The following is a 25181-nucleotide window of genomic DNA, read 5'->3' as shown; positions in this document are numbered from 1 at the left end:
GATGGTGATGATGGTGATGATGATGGTGATGATGGTGATGATGATGGTGATGATGATGATGGTGATGATGGTGATGATGATGGTGATGATGGTGGTGATGATGGTGATGATGGTGATGATGATGATGATGTGATGATGGTGGTGATGGTGATGATGATGGTGATGATGGTGATGATGATGGATGATGATGATGGTGATGATGTGATGATGATGGTGATGATGGTGATGATGGTGATGATGATGGTGATGATGATGGTGATGATGATGGTGATGATGGTGGTGATGATGGTGATGATGATGATGGTGAGTCGTCACTAGCGTTGAGCCGCTATCGTTCGCGATGGCCGGGTACGCTTCTGACATACCAGCTACACAGCAGCTGAGTAGTAGGAAAAAATTTAATAATTAGTGTCATTTTATTCATAATAAACGTTTTTGGGTTAGATCGCGTTATTTATAAATGTGTCGTAACCCTCCACCCACCCGACACGGCCAATAAGTAGCAAACAAAGTGTCACGTTGACAAAAGACAAAATCGTTCACTACTTTAGCCCACCGTTGTGTTGAAGCGTGAAACCACAACATTCGCCAGAATTGCCCGATGATGCTGGATGCAATTACCATTCGAAACGTCGTACTCAAAAAAAAAATTTTGTAAATGTTGTGGTTTCACGCTTCAACACACCGGTGGACTAAAGCAGTGAACGATTTTGTCTTTTGTCAACGTGACACTTTGTTTGCTGATTGGCCGTGTCGGGTGGTGGAGGGCTACGACACATTTATAAATAACGCGATCTAAACCCAAAAACGTTTATTATGAATAATATTTATCTCCTTGGTGCTCATTCAGACGCTGTCTTTCCGACAGACCTGTTCTTCACCTGAGGACGGCTGCTTGCGTTGTGGCCGAAACGTCGTGAGAATTGTATATTGTTTTATTTTTATTATTTTATTATTTCCCCTTCTACGTGACTTTACCGAAAGAACCAAGAAGATGAATCCCTGCTGTCACGAAAGCTTTAAATCGAAAGAATAATATTGGCCGCGAAAGCCTACACGTGTTAACATGTGTCATTTTAGTTTAGTCTGTGGGTCTCTATGTATCTCTATGCGTCTCTGTGGGTCTCTGTGGGTCTGCATGTGTCTCGATGTGTTTTCGCAACTCTCTTTCTCACGCTCTCTCATCCACTCCACTCTCACCCTCTCACCCCTCTCACCCTCTCCCACTCTTTCACCCTCTCTCTCCACCCTCACCTTCTCACCCTCTCTCACTCTCTCATCCACTCTCTCTCACCCTCTCACCCTCTCTCACTCTCCCACTCTTTCACCCTCTCTCTCTCACCCTCTCACCCTCTCTCACTCTCTCATCCACTCCCTCTCACCCTCTCACCCTCTCACCCTCTCCCACTCTTTCACCCTCTCTCTCACCCTCTCACCTTCTCACCCTCTCTCACTCTCTCATCCACTCTCTCTCACCCTCTCACCCTCTCTCACTCTCCCACTCTTTCACCCTCTCTCTCACCCTCTCACCCTCTCCCACTCTCTCATCCACTCTCTCTCACCCTCTCACCCTCTCTCACTCTCTCATCCACTCTCTCTCACCCTCTCACCCTCTCCCCACTCTCTCTCTCTCTCACCCTCTCACCCTCTCCCCACTCTCCCACCCTCTCTCTCACCCTCTCTCACTCTCTCATCCACTCCCTCTCACCCTCTCACCCTCTCCCACTCTCCTCTCACCTCTCTCACCCTCTCTCACTCTCTCATTCCACTCCCTCTCTCACCCTCTCACCCTCTCTCACTCTCTCATCCACTCTCTCTCTCACCCTCTCACCCTCTCTCTCACCCTCTCTCACTCTCTCATCCACTCCCTCTCACCCTCTCACCCTCTCCCACTCTCTCACCCTCTCTCACTCTCTCATCCACTCCCTCTCACCCTCTCACCCTCTCACCCTCTCACTCTCTCTCACCCTCTCACCCTCTCACCCTCCTCTCACCTCTCCCACTCTCTCACCCTCTCACCCTCTCTCCACTCTCTCATCCATTCCCTCTCACCCCCCTCACTCTCTTTTTTTACGACCAGAGGAAACAAGAAGATGCTCGGTGTAGTCGGCACTTTGCTTCCTTCATTATTTCGTAGTTTTTTTTATTTAAACTTTGCTTTATATAAACTCCCACCTCTCGCTCGCCCTCTCACTCGCCCTCTCGCTCGCCCTCTCGCTCGCCCTCTCGCTCGCCCTCTCGCTCGCCCTCTCGCTCGCCCTCTCGCTCGCCCCTCTCATCTCGCCCTCTCGCTCGCCCTCTCGCTCGCCCTCTCTCGCTCGCCCCTCTCGCTCGCCCTCTCGCTCGCCCTCTCGCTCGCCCTCTCGCTCGCCCTCTCGATCGCCCTCTCGATCACCCTCTCGCTCATATCCACCCTCTCGCTCATATCCACCCTCTCGCTCATATCCACCCTCTCGCTCATATCCACCCTCTCGCTCATATCCACCCCTCTCTCTCATATCCACCCTCTCTCTCATATCCACCCTCTCTCTCATATCCACCCTCTCTCTCATATCCACCCTCTCTCTCATATCCACCCCTCTCTCTCATATCCACCCCTCTCTCTCATATCCACCCTCTCTCTCATATCCACCCTCTCTCTCATATCCACCCTCTCTCTCATATCCACCCTCTCTCTCATATCCACCCTCTCCCTCTCACCCGTCTCTCTCACCATCTCACCCTCTCTCACCCTCCCACTCTCTCACCCTCTCTCACCATCTCACCCTCTCTCACCCTCTCACACTCTCTCATCCACTCTCGCACTCTCTCACCCTCCCACTCTCTCTCCCACTCTCTCTCTCTCACCCTCTCCACTCTCTCGCTGTTGAGATTGTTCACGATCCCGCATGCGCTGTCGAGATTTGTGAGTCTTTGTGCCGACGAGGAGAGATGGAGGGTGAGATGGGCTGGGTGGTGGGGGGCGTCAGAGAGAGTGGGAGGATAAAGGTGGCAAGGGTTGGCTGCGCGTGTGTGTACCTTTGTTTGTGTGTATATGTCGGTGTGTGTGTGTACCTTTGTGTGTGTATGTGTGTCGGGTGTGTGTGTACCTTTGTGTGTGTGTGTGTCGGGTGTGTGTGTACCTTTGTGTGTGTATGTGTGTCGGTGTGTGTGTACCTTTGTTTGTGTGTATATGTCGGTGTGTGTGTACCTTTGTGTGTGTATGTGTGTCGGTGTGTGTGTACCTTTGTGTGTGTGTGTCGGTGTGTGTGTACCTTTGTGTGTGTATGTGTGTCGGTGTGTGTGTGTACCTTTGTGTGTGTGTGTCGGTGTGTGTGTACCTTTGTGTGTATGTGTGTCGGTGTGTGTGTACCTTTGTGTGTGTGTGTGTCGGTGTGTGTGTACCTTTGTGTGTGTGTGTGTGTCGGTGGTGTGTGTACCTTTGTGCGTGTGTGTATATGTCAGTGTGTGTGTACCTTTGTGCGTGTGTGTATATGTTGGTGTGGTGTGTGTATCTTAGTGTGTGTGTACCGGTGTGTGTGTATCGGTGTGTGTGTGTCGGTGTGTGTGTATTTTTGTGTGTGTGTGTACCGGTGTGTGTGTCGGTGTGTATGTACCTTTGTGTGTGTGTCGGTGTGTGTCGGAGTGTGTGTACAGCAACAGGTGTCGTCAGGGTCGGGATCGAACCCACGACCTCCTGCGCACCAGGCGAGGTAGTCAACAACTCCTAGCCACCGTGATGATGATGAGAGAGAGAGAGACGCAAACTCCAAATATACAGCAGCAGCAGGCGTCGTCAGGGTCGGGATCGAACCCACGACCTCATGTACACCAGGCGAGGTAGTCAACATCTCCTAGCCAGCGGGGCTCCCATGAGAAGCTCACTCCTTGCCCTGAGAAAGACGTTCACCATTTTTTTTTTAGCAAATATGGAAATGCCAAATGGGGACCAGACAAAAATCCCCTTCCCCCCCTCCACTGCCCACCCATCCAAACCGCCATCCTGAATAATGAGTCAGTTCAGGCTACCTCCAGTAAACAAAGGATTAATATTTAATAGCGCTCGCTAATAGACCATCGCCTGACATTCTACTCTGTGGATAAGGAGGCACGTGTCGTCTCTGGAGTGAGTGTGTGTGTGTTGGTGTGTGTGTGTTGGTGTGTGTGTGTGTGGTGGGGTGTGTGGTGGTGTGTGTGGTGTGTGTGGGGTGTGTGTGGTGGTCTGTGTGTGTGGTAGTGTGTGTGTGTGTTGGTGTGTGTGGTGTGTGTGTGTTGGAGTGAGTGTGTTGGTGTGTGTGTGTGTTGGATTGTGTGTGTGTTGGTGTGTGTGTGTGAGTTGATGTGTGTGTGGTGGTGTGTGTGTGTTGGTGTGTGCTGGTGTGTGTGTGTTGATGTGAGTGTGTTAGTGTGTGTGTTGGAGTGTGTGGTGGTGTGTGTGTTGGTGTGTGTGTGTTGGTGTGTGTGTGTTGGTGTGTGTGTGTGTTGGTGTGTGTGTGTGGTGGTGTTGGTGTGTTGGTGTGTGTGTGTTGGTGTGTGTGTGTGTTGGAGTGTGTGTGTGTGTGGTGTGTGTGTGTTTGTGTGTGTGTGGTGGTGTGTCTGTGTGTTGGTGTTTGTGTTGGTGTGTGTGTGTTGGTGTGTGTTTGTATTGGTGTGTCGTGTGTGTGTCGGTGTGTGTGTCTGTGTTGGTGTGTGGTGGTGTGTTGGTGTGTGTGTTGGTTTGTGTGTTGGTGTGTGTGTGTTGGTGTGTGTGTGTTGGTGCGTGTGTGTGTTGGAGTGTGTGTTTTGGTGTGTGTGTGTGTTGGTGTGTGTGTGGTGGTGTGTGTGTGTGTTGGTGTGTGTGTGTTGATGTGAGTGTGTTAGTGTGTGTGTTGGAGTGTGTGGTGGTGTGTGTGTTGGTGTGTGTGTGTGTTGGTGTGTGTGTGTTGGTGTGTGTGTCGGTGTTTGTGTGTCGGTATGTGTGTTTGTGTTGGTGTGTGTGTGTTGGTGTCTGGGTGTTGGTGTCTGGGTGTGTGTCGGTATGTGTGTTTGTGTGTGTGTGGTGTGTGTGTTGGTGTGTGTGTGTTGGTGTGTTGGAGTGTGTGTGTTGGTGTGAGTGTGTGTGTGGTGGTGTGTTGGTGTGTTGGTGTGAGTTGGTGTGTGTGTCGGTGTGTGTGTCGGTATGTGTGTTGGTGTGTGTGTGTCGGTGTGTGTGTTGGTGTGTGTGTGTCGGTGTGTGTGTGTCAGTAAAAACAACCCCCTACCTCCTCGTGGTGCCGGACGGCAACGCTGTGGTGGGCAGTGCCGTGGGGGGAGGGACAATTCCGATTGGCCTTTCCCCTCATGGCATTTCGTAACCACCACAGCGGCCAAATGGGGGCTCTGGACGGCTACGAGGGGCTGGTAACCCCTCCACCTTCAATTAATTACCACTAAACCACGACTGAAACATTTAATTAATAAGCTTGTGCCAGAGGCCCCGGGGGGACAGGCGTCTATGACGTCTCCTGGCCAAACCCGATTTGGCGGAGCCAGGAGATTGAATCTTCACCCTCGGGGCTCCTCCAGATACGAGAAAAAACCACTACGTGTGGCCACGTGGAATGTTTGAACGCTCACTGCGGAGGAGAGTCTGCCACTCCTCTGTCGGGAGCTGGACCGGTACCCGCCTGGATCTCTGTGGAATTCAGGAGGTCCGGTGGACCGGCTCTGGCTCCTGCCACCATGAGGGGTGGACAGTCCTCTACTCGGGGCAGGAGACTGCCAAACAACAGGGAGTGGCTCTTCTTCTGAACAAAATAATGAAGGGGGCGTGGGAGCGTGGCGGTGAGGTGTAGGGTCGGAATCGAACCCACGACCTCCTGTACACCAGGCAAGGTAGTCAACATCTCCTAGCCACCACAAATTTTCAGTACCACCACCGCCATCACCAACCACCACCACCACCACCACTAACCATCACCAACCACAACCACCACCACCACCATCACCACCAACCACAACCACCACCAACCACAACCAGCACCACCACCAACCACCACCACCACCAACCACGACCAACCATCACCACCAACCACAACCACAACCCCCACCAACCACCACCAACCACAACCACCATCACCACCAACCACAACCAGCACCACCACCAACCACCACCACCACCACCAACCACGACCAACCATCACCACCAACCACAACCACAACCCCCACCAACCACCACCAACCACAACCACCATCACCACCAACCACAACCAGCACCCCCACCAACCACCACCAGCACCAACCACGACCAACCATCACCACAACCCCCACCAACCACCACCAACCCCCACCATCACCACAACCCCCACCACCAACCACCAACCATCCACAACCACCACCACCACCAACAAAGCCCCACCCACCTTATCCAGGGCCTGCATCTCCTTGTTGGGTGACTGTTCCATCTTGAAGATGCCGAGGCCGCGCCGCAGGTCGCTCTCTTCCAGCTTGAGGCCATTGAGCTGCCCGCGCAGGTTGGACACCTGCCCCAGGGCATCGTCGCACGACACGGCGCTGCCAAAGGGACCTGCGGAACAACAGGATCTCTGTGTGAGTCTATGGGTCTCTCTGTGTGGGGTGTCTCTGTGGGTCTCTGTGCGGTGTCTCTGTGGGTCTCTGTGCGGTGTCTCTGTGGGTCTCTGTGGGTCACTGTGGGTCTCTGTGGGTCTCTGTGGGGTGTCTCTGTGGGTCTCTGTGGGGTGTCTCTGTGGGTCTCTGTGGGTCACTGTGGGTGTCTGTGGGTCTCTGTAGGTGTCTGTGGGTTTCTGTGGGTCTCTGTGTGATGAGTCTGTGTGTCTCTGTGTGGTATGTCTGTGTGTCTCTGTGTGAGTCTGTGGGTCTCTGTGGGTCACTGTGGGTCTCTGTGTGTGAGCCTCTGGGTCTCTGTGTGAGTCTGTGGGTATCTATATACACGTGTATATTGAACTTCTTTTGCACAGAAATCCGCAACCACTTCAAACACAATCACCTTCGCCACCACCACCAATACCACGACCCCCACCACCACCACCCCCGCCACCGCCCCCACCGGCACCACAACCACCGCCACCACCACCACCCCCACCACCGGCCCCACCACCACCGGCCCCACCACCACCGCCACCGCCACCACCACCACCGCCACCACCACCGTCACCACCACCACCCCCACCACCGCCCCCACCACCACCGCCACCACCACCACCACCACCACCGTCACCACCGTCACCACCACCACCACCGTCACCACCACCACCACCGCCACCACCACCACCACCACCACCGTCACCACCACCGCCCCCACCACCACCATCACCGTCACCACCACCACCACCGTCACCACCACCGTCACCACCACCACCACCATCACCACCACCACCGTCACCACCACCACCACCGTCACCACCACCGCCCCCACCACCACCACCACCACCACCACCACCGTCACCACCACCACCACCGTCACCGTCACCACCACCGCCCCCACCACCACCGTCACCACCACCGCCCCCACCACCACCGTCACCACCACCGTCACCACCACCACCACCACCACCACCATCACCGTCACCACCACCACCACCACCACCACCACCGCCACCACCACCACCACCACCACCACCACCACCACCGCCCCCACCACCACCGCCCCCACCACCACCGTCACCGCACCGTGCGTGTGGAAGTCGTCCACCAGGCTCTGCACCCTCCTCTTGAACTCGTCGGCCGAGTGGAGGAGCCCGGAGCGGAAATGCTCTTTCTGCCTCCTGAGCATCGCCTCGCTGTCCAGCAAGCACTGCTGGAAGCACAGATGCTGGCCCGTGAGGGACTCCAACATCCGGGACACCTGGGGGAGAGAGAGACACGGAGAGAGAGAGACAGTGAGAGAGAGACACACAGAGAGAGAGAGACACAGAGAGACAGAGAGAGAGAGACAGAGAGAGAGAGACACACAGAGAGACAGTGAGAGAGAGACAGATAGAGACACAGAGAGAGAGACACACAGAGAGACACAGAGAGACACAGAGAGACACAGAGAGAGAGAGAGACACAGAGAGACAGAGAGAGAAACACACAGAGAGAGACACAGAGAGACAGTGAGAGAGAGAGACACAGAGAGACACAGAGAGAGACACAGAGAGACACACAGAGAGACACACACAGAAACACAGAGAGAGACACACAGAGACACACAGAGAGACACACAGAGACACACAGAGAGACACACAGAGACACAGAGAGAGAAAGACACACAGAGAGACACACACAGAAACACAGAGAGAGACACAGAGAGACACACAGAGAGACACACAGAGACACACAGAGAGACACACAGAGACACAGAGAGAGAAAGACACACAGAGAGACACACACAGAAACACAGAGAGAGACACACAGAGACACAGAGAGAGAGAGACACACAGAGAGAGACACACAGAGAGAGATACACAGAGACACAGAGAGAGACTTTTGACTTTTATAATTTTATTTCACCAGCGCAAATTGCGCTGGAATATTCCAGTTCATTCAATTTATCTGCCTTTATGGCAACAATAATTGTACAACATCGTCCCGCGCCACATCGCCACCGCCCCACAGCCAGTGTCCGGTGTGCTTTTGCTTTTCAAAGCATTCAGTGTACCTGCCTTTATGGCAATAAACACTCATCGTCATCACACACCACATCGCCACCGCTCACAGCCAGTGTCCGGTGTGCTCGTCATCCGGGCTCTCACACCCCCTTGCCTAGCAGAGCAGCTCCTCCGCTCCCACCTCCTCACCCTCCTCCCGGGCTGGCGGCGGCGGCGGTAGTGGTGGTGTCCTCTTCAACGCCTCGGGGGAGAAGGGGGCGGTGGGGGGGGGGATGGTGGCTGTTTTCTGACCTTGTTCATCAAGGCCTTTACCCGGAAGATTTCCTGTCGACTATATCCGAACGTGCCCGGGTCCTGGACCACACGCCGGGCTGTGCTCATAAAGTTCCCCCTGTTGGGGAAACTGTCCCGCACGCGGATGTTTCGTTTCCCATACGACCGTTTCAGGAAACCAAGGAGGCATTCGGGAGAGCACTCCATCTCGGGCATCGGAGGCCAGCTCGTCGGCCTTTCCGCCTGTCCCTTTGGGGCGCCGCCGCTGACGACGCTCACCCTGCTCCCTTGCGACGACGGGCTGGGCGAGGCTGGGTCTGGCTGCTCGTCCTCCGAGCTGGTGGGGGGCGGGGGAGGCCCCGTTTCGGCCAGTAAATCCAACACCCGGTGGGCCTCCCGAACGCTGAAACCGTAACTGTGTGGCTCCCATTGCACGTCCACTATCACCTCCGCAAGGGAGCGCTTGTCGGGGAAAACCTTCGTCAGCTCCCTCATCATATTCCCCTTTTTCTTCCTTTCCGTCTTCTTCAACCACAAGAGGAGGGCTCTGGGCGTGCCATCAGCTTTCCGGACGGCGCGAGCCCACCCTCCGGTGCCCACCGACGTTCCCGGAACGGGGGCCTCCCCGGGCTCGAGCCCAATTTTGGGCATTTTTTCCCTCTTCATTCTCTCTTTCGCTCCTTCATCGTGCCACCTTGGGGTGGGCGGAGGGTCGCCCTTCACCGGCACGAAACCCCCCGGCACGCCGTTATCCTCGGGTGTCGGGCCACCCCCCGATGTCGGTGAGGGTAACGCCACCTCCCACGTCGGCGCAGGCCTCCTCTTCCGTCCCCGCCGCCCCATCTGGGGCCGGGCCCTCGCTGGGCACAATCCCGCACGCAGGCAGCCCACTCTCCCCCGGGTCCATTTCCACCTCCTCCCCCTCCCCCGGGACAGGCGAAGAGGTGCTTCCCGGAGCCTCGGCGCCACCCGGCACAGCCACGGCGCCGGTGGCGGTCGTCGGTTGTTCCTCTCCCTGCGTTGGAGGGGGTGAGGTCGGGCCCGGAGGTCGCGCTCCCGGCTCGGCCGTCTCCACCAGGGGCGCGTCACCCACGCCCCCCCCCCACTCCTCCACAGGGCGGTCAGCTGGCTGGGTACCATCGCCAGCTGTTTTGGCTGTTACCATGGGCTAGGCGCTCCCGCGCCTGCCCATCTTCCTCCTCTTCTGCGCCCCTCCGACGATGGTGAACTCTCCACCGTCCTCGTCAGCGGGTTCCTTCTCTGGTGCCGGCTCCCCGCGCTCCGGCACGGAACCGGCACCATCTTGCTGCGGCTGTTGTTGCTGCCGATGCTGCTGCGGCGGCTGCTGCTGCACGTCACGCTGCGGCGGCGGCGGTGGCGGGGGGTACTCCCTCGCCCGCCGCTGCTGCTGCGGCTGTTGCTGCTGCTGCTGCTGCTGCGGCTGCTGTTGCTGCTGCTGCTGCGGCTGTTGCTGCTGCTGCTGCTGCTGCGGCTGCTGTTGCTGCTGCTGCTGCGGCTGTTGCCGCTGCTGCTGCTGCTGCGGCTGTTGCTGTTGCTGCCGCTGCTGCTGCTGTTGCGGCTGCAGCGTCGGCGTCGTCCCTGTCGCAGCTCCACCCGACCCCGCCCTGGTGGAGCAATTTTTCTTCACATGTCCCACGCTGCCACATCCGTAGCAGCGTGGTTCGGTCGTGGCCAGGTACACCGCGTGGACGCGTCTACCAACGGTGCGCTTGATGGCCACGTCCAACACGGTGCGTCCACCCTTCAAGATGAGGAGCACCTGCCGTTGCCCGGACAAGATGTGTCGCATGGCAGGGTTCCGCGTTCTCATAGGCAGCAGGCTGATGTTCGAGGCCACCGCGCCGAAGCGTTGCAGCTCTCCCATCAGCTCCGCGTCGGTCATGTATGGTGGAGCGCCCGTGATGGTGATCCGCGCCGTCGGTGCTGTGAGAGGGGTGCACTGTACCGGCTGCCCCCCCTCGCCTCCGACTACGAGTCCTTTCTCCACCACACGCGCCGCCGCCTCCACCGTGGCTACGTACACAACATAGCCACGGTTCTCTCTTTGCACCACCCGGACAGCAGGCAGCCCGGTGTGCGTTGCTACTGCAGTGGCGACTTCCTCGGGTGCTGTCCCCGGCGATGGAAAACATCGGAAGCCGTGGTCATCCGTGAGAGCCTCCGTGCTGCTGGGCTGAACCATGTCGCCGCGCATGGCAGCACCAGCAGCAACAACAAAAAAATAATCACCAAAAAAATAATAATACACCAAACAAACACACAACACACACCCGAAACCAACCACCAGACAGACAGACAAACACACACACGCACAGACAAGCACACACACGCGCAGGACAAACACACAGACGAACTCACACACGACCGAACCAACAAGCAAACAAACGAAAACGAACAATCAAAACAAACATACAAATAAACAAAACGACAGATAAACGAAAAAACAAACGCACGCACAAGCAAACACACGAACACGCAAACACACAAAACAAACACTCACCAAACAGACACACAGGCCGAACACACGCGGTGTTAACCCAGGTGAAAAGCACCAGGCCAACACACGACGCGACCAACCAAGCAGACAAACAAGCAGAACAAACACACAGACAAACGCACAGACCAGACAAACACACAACAACAACAGCAGCAGCAGTAATGAAAACTGTTACTGTAGCAGGCTGATGTACGGGGAGAAACGCAGAATGAACTAGCGTTTTCTCCCTAGTTCACCTCTCTCTAGGCCAGGCTCAGGCTCACACCTGAGCCCAGGCCTCCATCCACACCAACGTTGGAGCGGGAGCAGCTCGTTCGTGCGACCGCACCCCACGGTGGCGAGAGAGAGAGACACAGAGAGAGACAGAGAGAGACAGAGAGACACACAGAGAGACACACAGAGAGACACACACAGAAACACAGAGAGAGACACACAGAGACACACAGAGAGAGACACAGAGACACAGAGAGAGACACACAGAGAGACACACACAGAGAGACACACAGAGAGACACACAGAGACACAGAGAGAGAGAGACACACAGAGAGACACACACAGAAACACAGAGAGAGACACACAGGGACACAGAGAGAGACACACAGAGACACAGAGAGAGACACAGAGAGACACAGAGAGAGAAAGACACACAGAGAGACACACACAGAAACACAGAGAGAGACACACAGGGACACAGAGAGAGACACACAGAGACACAGAGAGAGACACAGAGAGACACACAGAGAGACACACACATAAACACAGAGAGAGACACAGAGAGACACAGAGAGAGACACACAGAGACACAGAGAGAGACACAGAGAGACACACAGAGAGACACACACAGAAACACAGAGAGAGACACATAGAGACACAGAGAGACACACAGAGAGACACACAGAGACACAGAGAGAGAAAGACACACAGAGAGACACACACAGAAACACAGAGAGAGACACACAGAGACACAGAGAGAGAGAGACACAGAGAGACACACAGAGAGACACAGAGAGACACAGAGAGAGAAAGACACACAGAGACACAGAGAGAGAGAGACACAGAGAGACACACAGAGAGACACACAGGGACACAGAGAGAGACACAGAGAGACACACAGAGACACAGAGAGAGACACATAGAGACAGACAGAGACACACAGAGAGACACACAGAGACACAGAGAGAGAGACACACAGAGAGACACACACAGAAACACAGAGAGAGACACACAGGGACACAGAGAGAGATACACAGAGACACAGAGAGAGAGACAGAGACACACAGAGAGACACACAGAGACACAGAGAGAGAGAGACACACAGAGAGAGAGACACACAGAGAGACACACACAGAGACACAGAGAGAGAGACAGAGAGACACAGAGAGAGAGACACACAGAGAGACACACACAGAAACACAGAGAGAGACACACAGGGACACAGAGAGAGATACACAGGGACACAGAGAGAGACACACAGGGACACAGAGAGAGACACACAGGGACACAGAGAGAGACACACAGAGACACAGAGAGAGACACACAGAGACACAGAGAGAGATACACAGAGACACAGAGAGAGACACACAGGGACACAGAGAGAGACACACAGGGACACAGAGAGAGACACACAGAGACACAGAGAGAGACACACAGAGACACAGAGAGAGAGACACACAGAGAGAGAGAGACACACACACAGAGAGACACACACAGAGAGACACACACAGAGAGAGACACACACACAGAGAGAGACACACACAGAGAGAGAGACACACACAGAGAGAAACACACACAGAGAGACAAGCTAGACGCGGAATCTTTGTCTTTGTCCACACACATACAAAACAAAGATTCCCCGTATAGCCTCAACACACTGCTGGGGCAAGTGCTGTTAGTAGCGAGTAGTAGCAGCACCTATGAAGGCTACCGGCGCTGTGGCACACGAGGGGGTGGCTACCAGCACCACGCCCGGCCGCCTTTGTCTCCCCAGTGGCGATGTTTACTACACCACCGCTACACCAGCTACTCATTTGAGGCTGAGTCGACCTAGGGGGAGGCCCAGGACCGGTTCAGATAATCGTCACCGGTATTGGCCGTGAGCAGGAATCGAACCCGGGTCGCCGGGTTCATAGCGCAGCGTAGCGCTAACCGCTACACTATAGCGCACACACACACACAGATACACACACACTCACACACACACAGGTACACACACACACAGTTACACACACACACACACAGTTACACACACACACACACACAGATACACAGACACACAAACACACACACAGGTACACACACACACAGTTACACACACACACACAGTTACACACACACACACACAGATACACAGACACACAAACACACACACAGGTACACACAACAACAACAACCGCCATTCGCCACTAAGTGGCGGTGACGTCACCACGACGCTTGTGCCAGGCCATGTGCACCCTGAGGCCACGTGAAGTGTCGAACGCCCGCTGGCAGGAGGTCACGGGGCAGACCCAGCAGGTGCCACGGGTCGACTGACCGAGATGACCGAGATGACTGGCTGATGCACCACCTGTGCCCCCTACTGTGCCAACTTGCTGTGCTTTAGCCACCCGGCGCTCCGCTCGTTGTTGTGAGCGTCGCTCCTCCGCCCTCCGTTGTTGTTGGAGGGCGACTGCCTCCAACTGCCCAGTAGCGTCCTTCACGAGCCTCCTCCACTGAGGCCGATCTTGACACCGCTGGTACCAGTCATCGGCAAGTCCACTCAGCTCCACGTCCTCCTGTACCACATCACTCCATCTCTTCTCTAGCCCGTGCCGCGCCCGTTTAGCCCCCTCGATCCGGCCAAACAAAAGCTGTTTAGGCATGCGGTGGCTGGGCATGCGGGCTACATGACCCAGCCAACGTAGCCTTGCCTGCCGGAGGAGCTCACTGATGGGACTTTGCCCAGATCTTTCAAGGACTTGTGAGCTCCTCACACAATCCAGCCTGCAGGTTAAACCCAGGATGGATCGTAGGCAGGCCAGCCTAAATGTTTCCAACCGGCGAAGATGCTCCACTAGGGGGGTCCACGTTTCGCAAGCGTAGAGAAGGGAGGGAATGACCGTGGCCGAGAAGACCTGAAGCTTCGTGCGGAGCGACAGACCAGGTAGCTTCCACACAGCGTTACGCAACCGATGAAAAGATATTGCCGCTCGACTGATTCGGAGTGAGACCTCTGCTGTTAAACTGGAGCCGGTCATAAGCACACTGCCCAGGTATGGGAAACTCTCCACTCTCTCAACAACTGCCCCATCACCGATTGGGAGTTGTGGGGGTGGAGTGCCCGATGGTACAAAATACCCAGGCAGGTGCTTAGTTTTGGTGGGGCTGATGGTAAGGCCCCACCTCTTAGTGGCACACTCCAGTCTCAGCAGCAGCGTCTCCAACTCCTCTTCTGAATGAGCAGCTATTACCAAATCACACACACACAGTTACACACACACTCACACACACACAGGTACACACACACTCACACACTGCACGTGTTCACGTGTTAAAACACACACACGGGTACACACACACACGGACACACGGTTACACACACACACACTCACACACGCACACGGTTACACACACACTCACACACACGGTTACACTCACACACTCACGGTTACACACACACGGTTACACACACTCTCACGTACAGCGCACACACACGGTTACACACACACACACACGGTTACACACTCACTCACACACACGGTTACACACACACGTGTTCACGTGTTAAACACACACACACTCACACACAGGTACACACACACTCACACACACACGGTTACACACACACACACACGATTACACTCACACACTCACACACTCACACACACACGGTTACACAAACACACACAGGTACACACACTCACACACACAGGTACACACACTCACACACTCACACACACAGGTACACACACTCACACACACAGGTACACACACTCACACACACGCACACACACACTCGCACACACAGGTACACACACTCGCACACACATACACACACAGGTACACTCACTCACACACTCACACACACACACTCACGCACACACACACGCACTCACGCACTCACGCACTCACACACTCACACACTCACACACACACTCACGCACACACACACGTACACGCACACTCACACACTCACGCACACTCACACACACACTCGCACACACAGGTACACACACTCGCACACACATAGACACACAGGTACACTCACTCACACACTCACACTCACGCACACACACACGCACACGCACTCACGCACATGCACTCACACACTCACACACACTCACACACTCACACGCACACACACACACTCACGCACACACACACGTACACGCACACTCACACACTCACACACTCACACACACAGGTACACACACTCACACACTCACACACAGCACACACACACTCACGCACGCTCACGCACACGCACTCACGCACATGCACTCACACACTCACACACACTCACACACTCACATGCACACACACACACTCACGCACACACACACGTACACGCACACTCACACACTCACACACACAGGTACACACACTCACACACTCACACACAGCACACACACACTCACGCACGCACGTGTTCACGTGCAAGTGGAGGCGCGTGCACTGATTGGGGTCGTTCAACTCGAACCATCACCGCCGCATTCATTAACGCCGGATGTGTGAATTATCGCGTGCCAATGCGCGTGTGTGAATGATTGTGTGTGTGTGTGAGTGAATTATCGCGTGTGTGTGTGTGAGAATTATTGTGTGTGTGTGTGAATGATTGTGTGTGTGTGAATTATTGTGTGTGTGTGTGTGAGAATTATTGTGTGTGTGTGAGAATGATTGTGTGTGTGAGAATTATTGTGTGTGTGTGAATTATTGTGTGTGTGTGTGTGTCAGTGTGTATGTGTGTCAGTGTGTGTGTGTTAATGATTGTGTGTGTGTGTGGATGATTGTGTGTGTGTGTGAATGATTGTGTGTGTGTGTGTGTGAATGATTGTGTGTGTGTGTGTGTCAGAGAATGATTGTGTGTGTGTGAATGATTGTGTGTGTATGAATGATTGTGTGTGTGTGAATGATTGTGTGTGTGTGAATTATTGTGTGTGTGTGTCAGTGTGTGAATGATTGTGTGTGTCAGTGTGTGTGAATAATTGTGTGTGTGTGTCAGTGTGTGTCAGTGTATGAATTATTGTGATTGGGGGGACAGAAACGAGACCCGCCCTCCCCCTCCCTCCCTCCCTCCCTCCCCTCCCTCCCTCCCCTCCCTCCCTCTCCCTCCATCCCTCCCCTCCCTCCATCCCTCCCCTCCCTCCCTCCCTCCCTCCCTCCCTCTCCTCCCTCTCCTCCCTCCCCTCCTTCTCCCCCTCCCTTCCTCCCTCCCCTCCTTCTCCCCCTCCCTCCCTCCCTCCCCTCCCCCCCTCCCTCTCCCACCCCACCCATGAGAAGGAGGCGAGACGAGGCTGCCTTACGGGGGAGGGGTCAATCGTCTGAAATCAACAAGTGGCCTGTCCACGCGGGGACGACAAAGCCCTCCAAATATTTAGCCGGGGCTCAACTCTACGTCCGCTGGGTGTTTGGTTGGTGGGGGGAGGAGTAGGGTGAGTGGGGGGCACGGGGGGAGGGGGGGGCTAAGTGTGGCAGGGGGGGGGTATTGACTCATAAGGCTCTCTCGTCCGTCTCGTGTGTCCTCAGTGCAAACAATGAAACAAGAACGATAGAGACTTGACTTGTAAGTAGGGCTTTGAGTTTGTGTAAAGAATAAAACAAAACACCACCACCACCCTCCAAATCCGTTTGTCGACCGTGGGCGCGAAACGGTCGGCAGATAAGGAGATATTCATAGGTTTTTTCGGTAAAGTCACGTAGGTAAAACATTAAAATTAATAAAAACTTCAAATCTAGAGATAAGGAGATGTTGACTACCTCGCCTGGTACGCAGGAGGTCGTGGGTTCGATCCCGACCCTGACGATGCCTGCTGCTGTATATTTGGAGTTTGCGTGTCTCTCTCTCTCATCATCATCATCATCACGGTGGCTAGGAGATGTTGACTACCTCGCCTGGTGTACAGGAGGTCGCGGGTTCGATCCCGACCCTGAAGACGCCTGCTGCTGTAGATTGGGAGTTTGCGTGTCTCTCTCTCTCATCATCATCACGGTGGCTAGGAGATGTTGACTACCTCGCTCGCCCGCGATCAGCCGTGCCCAGACCCCGACCTTGAACCCGACTGGTTTGGGTCTGTGGTCATCGGCACTCACAGCCTCCACGCGCTGTGAGTGCCGGTGGGAAGTGTTTTGTTGTCAGAACCCCGCGACCTCCGATTCGCAACGGTCGGCTACGCGGGGCGCGCCAACAACATACGCACACAGACTCACACAGACTCACACAGAGACCCACAGACTCACACAGACTCACACAGAGACCCACAGACTCACACAGACTCACACAGAGACCCACAGACTCACACAGACTCACACAGAGACCCAGATACTCACATAAAGACCCACAGACTCACATAGAGACCCACAGACTCACATAAAGACTCGCATAGAGACCCACAGACTCACACAGACTCACACAGAGACCCATAGACTCACACAGACACCCATAGACTCACACAGACACCCATAGACTCACACAGAGACCCATAGACTCACACAGACTCGCATAGAGACCCACAGACTCACATAGACTCACACAGAGACCCATAGACTCACACAGACACCCATAGACTCACACAGAGACCCATAGACTCACACAGACTCGCATAGAGACCCACAGACTCACATAGACTCACACAGAGACCCACATACTCGCATAGAGACCCACAGACGCACACAGAGACCCACAGACTCACACAGAGACCCACAGACTCATCAAGAGACCCGCAGACTCACACAGAGACACACAGACTTACACAGAGACCCGCAGACTCACACAGAGAGGAGTGTGTGCGTGAGTGAGTATGTGTCGGGGAGTGGTGGTGTAGCGGTTAGCGCTACGCTGCGCTATGAACCTGGCGACCCGGGTTCGATTCCCGCTCACGGCTAACACCAGTGACGATTATGTGAACCGGTCCTGGGCCTCGCCTAGGTCGACTCAGCCTTAAATGAGTACCTGGTGCGGTGTGTAAACATCGCCACTGGGGAGACAAAGGCGGTCGGGCGTGGTGCTGGCCACCCACCCCCTCGTGTACCGTGCCGGCCTTCATAGCTGCTCGCTAACAGCACTTGCCCCTATAATCTGTTAAGGCTACACGGGGGATCTTTGTCTGTGTCTTGATCTGGACACACACGCACAACAAAACTAAGCACAATCCTGAGTATGTTGCGCCACCAAACACTCCACCCACTCAGCTCCCCCCATTGATGGAGCAGTAGCGGAAAGGAGTGGAGAGTTTCCCATACCTGGGCAGTGCGCTCATGACCAGCTCCTGTTTGACAGCAGAGGTCTCACTCCGAATCAGTCGAGCGGCAATATCATTTCATCGGTTGCGTAACGCTGTGTGGAAGCTACCTGGTCTGTCGCTCCGCACGAAGCTTCAGGTCTTCTCGGCCACGGTCATTCCCTCCCTTCTCTACGCTTGCGAAACGTGGACCCCCCTAGTGGAGCATCTTCGCCGGTTGGAAACATTTAGGCTGGCCTGCCTACGATCCATCCTGGGTTTAACCAGGCTGGATTGTGTGAGGAGCTCACAAGTCCTTGAAAGATCTGGGCAAAGTCCCATCAGTGAGCTCCTCCGGCAGGCAAGGCTGCGTTGGCTGGGTCATGTAGCCCGCATGCCCAGCCACCGCATGCCTAAACAGCTGTTGTTCGGCCGGATCGAGGGGGCTAAACGGGCGCGGCACGGGCTAGAGAAGAGATGGAGTGATGTGGTACAGGAGGACGTGGAGCTGAGTGGACTTGCCGATGACTGGTACCAGCGGTGTCAAGATCGGCCTCTGTGGAGGAGGCTCGTGAAGGACGCTACTGGGCAGTTGGAGGCAGTCGCCCTCCAACAACAACGGAGGGCGGAGGAGCGACGCTCACAACAACGAGCGGAGCGCCGGGTGGCTAAAGCACAGCAAGTTGGCACAGTAGGGGGCACGGGTGGTGCATCAGCCAGTCATCTCGGTCATCTCGGTCAGTCGACCCGTGGCACCTGGGTCTGCCCCGTGACCTCCTGCCAGCGGGCGTTCGACACTTCACGTGGCCTCAAGGTGCACATGGCCTGGCACAAGCGTCGTGGTGACGTCACCACCACTTAGTGGCGAATGGCGGATGAGTGAGTCTGTGTGTGTGAGTGTGTGAGTTTATGAGTGAGTGTGGGAGTCTGTGTGAGTCTGTGAGTGTGAGATTATGAGTGCGTGTGTGAGTCTTTGTCAGTGTGTGTGAGTGTGTGTGTGGGAGTGTGTGGGAGTGTGTGTGAGTGTGGGAGTATGTGACTGTGTGTGTGTGTGGGAGTCTGTGAGTGTGAGTCTATGAGTGAGTGTGGGAGTCTGTGAGTTTGTGAGTGCGTGTGTGAGTTTTTGTGTGAGTCTGTGTGAGTGTGTGTGGGAGTGTGTGGGAGTGTATGTGAGTGTGTGAGTCTATGAGTGAGTGTGGGAGTCTGTTCGAATCTGTGAGTGTGAGTTTGTGAGTGCGTGTGTGAGTCTGTGTGTGAGTCTGAGTCTGTGTGTGGGAGGGCGTGTGAGTGTGTGTGAGTGTGGGAGTCTGTGACTGTGTGTGTATCTGTGCGTGTATGTGTCTGTATGTGTGAGCCTGTGTGAGCCTGTGTGTGCGAGTGTATCTGTATATGTGCGTGCGTGCGCGTGCGAGTCTGTGTGTGTGTGAGTGTGGGAGTCTGTGACTGTGTGCGAGTGTATCTGTATATGTGCGTGTGTGTACGAGTCTGTGTGTGTGTGAGTGTGTAAGTGTGTGAGTCTGTGTGTGAGTCTGAGTCTATGTGTGAGGATGTCTGCGAGTCTCAGTGTATGGGTGTGTGAGCCTGTATGAGAGTGTGTGTGTGTATCTGTGCGCGTGTGTGTGTATCTGTGCGCGTGTGTGTGTGCGAGTCTGTGTGTGTGTGGCAGTCTGTGTGTGCGAGTCTGTGTGTGTGTGAGTGTGGCAGTCTGTGTGTGTGTGAGTGTGGCAGTCTGTGTGTGCGAGTCTGTGTGTGTGTGAGTGTGGCAGTCTGTGTGTGCGAGTCTGTGTGTGTGTGTGGGAGTCTGTGTGTGCGAGTGTATCTGTATATGTGCGCGTGTGTGTGTGCGAGTCTGTGTGTGTGTCTGTGTGTGTGTGACTGTGTGAGCCTGTGTGTGTGTATCTGTGCGCGTGTGTGTGTGCGAGTCTGTGTGTGTGTGGCAGTCTGTGTGTGCGAGTCTGTGTGTGTGTGAGTGTGGCAGTCTGTGTGTGCGAGTCTGTGTGTGTGTGAGTGTGGGAGTCTGTGTGTGCGAGTCTGTGTGTGTGTGAGTGTGGGAGTCTGTGTGTGCGAGTCTGTGTGTGTGAGTGTGGCAGTCTGTGTGTGCGAGTCTGTGTGTGTGTGAGTGTGGGAGTCTGTGTGTGCGAGTGTATCTGTATATGTGCGCGTGTGTGTGTGCGAGTCTGTGTGTGTGTGTGTGTCTGTGTGTGTGTGACTGTGTGAGCCTGTGTGTGTGTATCTGTGCGCGTGTGTGTGTGCGAGTCTGTGTGTGTGTGGCAGTCTGTGTGTGCGAGTCTGTGTGTGTGTGAGCATGTGTGTGTGTGTATCTGTGCGCGTGTGTGTGTGTGCGAGTCTGTGTGTGTGTCTGTGTGTGTGTCTGTGTGTGTGTGTGAGCATGTGTGTGTGTGTGTATCTGTGCGCGCGTGTGTGTGCGTGTGCGAGTCTGCGTGTGTGTGAGTGTGGGAGCCTCTGTGTGTCGAGTGTGTGAACAAGGCACCTGCTACTCTGCACATTAAGGGGACGCTTTGATGGCGTGCGGTGTTAATGAACTTCAGGCAACACTCCGCGTGGTGAGAGCTCCACGCTCGGCTGAGCTCACAACGAGATGAGGAGGGTGATGATAAAGCCAAAGATCCCCCGTGTAGCCTGTGAACGACTGTCGGGGCAAGTGCTGTGGGCTGGTTAGCGTATAGCCGGACCCCCACTACACTACTATACACTACTATACACTACACTACGATAAACTACACTAAACTACACACTATACATTACACTACTATACCGTCACCGCCACTAAGTGGGTACGGTGCAAAAGAAGTTCAACACACACACACACACAGACAAAGGTCCCCCGGATAGCCCGTTAGGGGCAAGTGCTGTTTAGCGAGTAGCAGCAGCTATGAAGACAAACCACGTCCACTCACACTCGCTCACTCAGTCGCCCTGTCAGCATGCCGCTGATGCGTCAGCGGCCGTCTGGAACGCTCTCCCCCTTCCGATGTTAGCGCGGTCGGCTACATACGGTGCGAAGAAAAGATAGAAACGAACTCGACACCGCTCCCTCTAGCCCTTACTCTCTCTCTGCCCTCTCTCTTCCCTCTTCCCTCTAGCCCCCTCACAGAACGAGGCAGAATATGCTGGACGGCGACACTGACAGCTGCTCTGTGCTGCTTCCAGTGTTCAGGGGGCCTGCGGCAGAGGTCGCAAACGGGTTTTGATTGCTTACCCGTACCCGTACCCGGCCGCACCAGGGTCGCAAAAGGCTACCCGTACCCGGCCGGGTATCGGGTAGGGTACGGGTATCGGGTACCCGGTTGCGACCTCTGGGATGAAGCCATGTTGCAGGCGCGGGTGGGTTGATTCTAGGAACTTGAATTGTGAGAAGAGACAAGACGTTGGGAAATGAGTGACAAACGGTGACTCACCAGTGACTCACGGCCTACCCGTACCCGTACCCGGCCGCACCAGGGTCGCAAACGGGTACCCGTACCCGGCCGGGTACGGGTAGCCGGGTATCGGGTAGGGTACGGGTATCGGGTACCCGGTTGCGACCTCTGTCCTGCGGTGCCAGGGAGGATCTGCCCCACCGGTACTTACACTGCCAGCGGGTCAAACCCAATGTTCCACCTTTTGGGGGACATCTTCAGGGAACCTTCTACAACAGCAGCTTCTGTTTTAAAGCTTTCGTGACTGCAGGGATTCATATTTTTGGATCTTTCGGTAAAGTCACGTAGAAGGGAAATAATGAAATAATTAAAATAAAAAAACAATACAAAATTCTTCTTGGTTCTTTCGGTAAAGTCACGTAGAAGGAAAATAATAAAGTAATAAAATAAAACATAATAAATTGTATTTTAAATTGTATTAAATTCTATTTTATTATGTTTTATTTTTATTATTTTATTATTTCCCTTCTACGTGACTTTACCGAAAGAACCAAGAAGATGAATCCCTGCTGCAGTCACGAAAGAAGCTTCAAATCGAAATAAAAATTCTCACGACGTTTCGACTGCAACACAAGCAATCATCATCATCAGGTGTGAAATCCACAGCAAGAAAAGCTGAAAAATAAAATTGTTCCTGGTGCTTTCACACCTGATGATGATTGCTTGCGTTTCGGTCGAAACGTCGTGAGAATTTTGCATTGTTTAATATTTTTCTTATTTTATTATTTCCCTTCTACGTGACTTTACCGAAAGAACCAAGAATACAACAGCATTTTACTAAGTACTAATCACATACCTGCATTTCCCATATCCCCTCCCTTTGATGCTGCTAATCCTGCATAATGCACGGGCATGAGTAGTACTAATCACATACCTGCATTTCCCATAAATATGCTAAATTCCTCTTGATATGCAAATTCTTTTGTCAAGGCGCCCTTTTCCCCCCTTCCAACGCAGCTTATAGATATGCTCCAAGCATGGTGCTGTTTCATTCAGACGCTGTCGCCTCGACAGACCTGGTTTTCACCTGGGGACGGCTGCTTGCGTTGTGGCCGAAACGTCGTGAGAATTATTTTATTATGTTTTATTTTTATTATTTTATTACTTCCCTTCTACGTGACTTTACCGAAAGAACCAAGAAGATGAATCCCTGCATGATATTTTATTATGTTTTATTTTTATTATTTTATTATTTCCCTTCTACGTGACTTTACTGAAAGAACCAAGAAGATGAATCCCGCATAATATTTTATAATGTTTTATTTTTTATTATATTATGAATCACTGCATAATATTTAATTGTTTTATTTGTTATTATATTATTATTTCCCTTCTACGTGACTTTACTGAAAGAACCAAGAAGATGAATCCCTGCATAATATTTTATTATGTTTTATTTTAATTATTTTATTACTTCCCTTCTACGTGACTTTACCGAGAGAACCAAGAAAGATGAATCCCTGCATAATATTTTATTATGTTTTATTTTTATTATTTTATTACTTCCCTTCTACGTGACTTTACCGAAAGAACCAACAAGATGAATCCATGCTGCAGTCACGAAAGCTTTAAATCGAAATACAACAGCAGCTTCGTATATGGGGGAGGGGTGGTGCCTTACCTGGCTAACAAGCGCCACGACCTCGCCAACTTTGCCTGTGCTCAAGCGAAGATGGCGGTGTTACAGAACGAGGAAGAAGATGCTACAAGGTGACACTGACGGCTGCTCTGTGCTGCTTCCAGTGATCAGAGGCCTGCTCAAGGCGCGGCTTCGAATGAAGCACGCCATGTACCACACACATATTCTTAGTGTTTTTTTCGGTAAAGTCACCATGTAGGTGAAAAAATTAAAATCAATAAAAAATAAAATAAAAATCACGACGTTTCGGAGGCAACGCAAGCTTCCGTCTACAGGTGGAACAGTCACGGCACGATTTTTATTTTTATTTTAACTTTTTTACATATGTGACTTTACCGAAAAAACCTAACAATATGAATCCTTGCAGTCACGAAAACTTCAAATCTAGAATTACCACACACATGCCGGTGATGTGAACGTCTTCTTCGAACGCTGGGGAGCCGGACAAGCCCCTCTCTGTACCAGCGTGGACGGCACCCTCGTGGTGTTCACCTTCTGAAGCGCTCGCTCGTCACCGTGGCGTGCGCGATGACCACCACCACCACCACAACCACCACCGCCACAACCACCGCCACCGCCACAACCACCACCGCCACCGCCACAACCACCGCCACAACCACCGCCACCGCCACAACCACCGCCACCCGCCACCGCCACCGCCACCGCCACCGCCACAACCACCGCCACCGCCACCGCCACAACCACCGCCACCGCCACCGCCACAACCACTGCCACCGCCACAACCACCGCCACCGCCACAACCACCGCCACCGCCACAACCACCGCCACCACAACCACCGCCACAACAACCACCACAACAACCACCACAACAACCACCACAACAACCGACACCACAACAACCACCACAACCACCGCCACCACAACAACCACCACAACCACCACCATCACCACCACAACCACAACCACCACGTGACTTTCATTTCGTGTCGTGCGCGGCGCATTTAGCGCCACAGCGCGTCGATTGACAGCGATTGTTTGTGTTGCCGGTGACTTTGTGCGTTTCGTATCGGAATCGCCTCCTCTGCTGCTGCTGCTGCTGGCGGCAATCAAAGTTGTCTAAAAGTGAAAGTCTCTCCGGTATCTGTCTCGTCTTCCTCAGCTCTCTCTCTCAATCGTCGCCTCTCGCTCTCTCAAGCTCCCTCGCAGCTCTCTGTCTCGCTGCGTCTTCTCCATCCATATCTCTCTCGTCGCTCCTCTCTCTACCCCCTCTCTCATCCCCTCTCTCTACCCCCTCTCTCTACCCCCTCTCTCTACCCCCTCTCTCTACCCCCTCTCTCATCCCCTCTCCACCCCCCCCCTCTCTCTACCCCC

At 53.9% G+C, this 25181-nt stretch overlaps 1 protein-coding gene across 1 annotated transcript in view; it reads right to left on the bottom strand.

Annotated features, from left to right (window-relative positions):
- Nucleotides 1-5502: 5502 nt before the first annotated feature.
- Nucleotides 5503-25181, bottom strand: part of LOC144952415 (dynein axonemal heavy chain 2-like) — a 254517-nt gene continuing 234838 nt past the window's right edge. The window contains 3 exon segments of the mRNA XM_078882811.1: nt 5503-5517; nt 6360-6523; nt 7648-7822. Of these exon segments, the coding sequence (XP_078738937.1) occupies nt 5503-5517; nt 6360-6523; nt 7648-7822 (354 nt within the window).

Source organism: Lampetra fluviatilis, chromosome 67, assembly GCF_964198595.1.
Source record: "Lampetra fluviatilis chromosome 67, kcLamFluv1.1, whole genome shotgun sequence".
Taxonomy (NCBI): Eukaryota; Metazoa; Chordata; class Hyperoartia; order Petromyzontiformes; family Petromyzontidae; genus Lampetra; species Lampetra fluviatilis.
The sequence above is the reverse complement of the archived record's forward strand: the minus strand, read 5'-3'. Positions and strand labels throughout refer to the sequence as shown.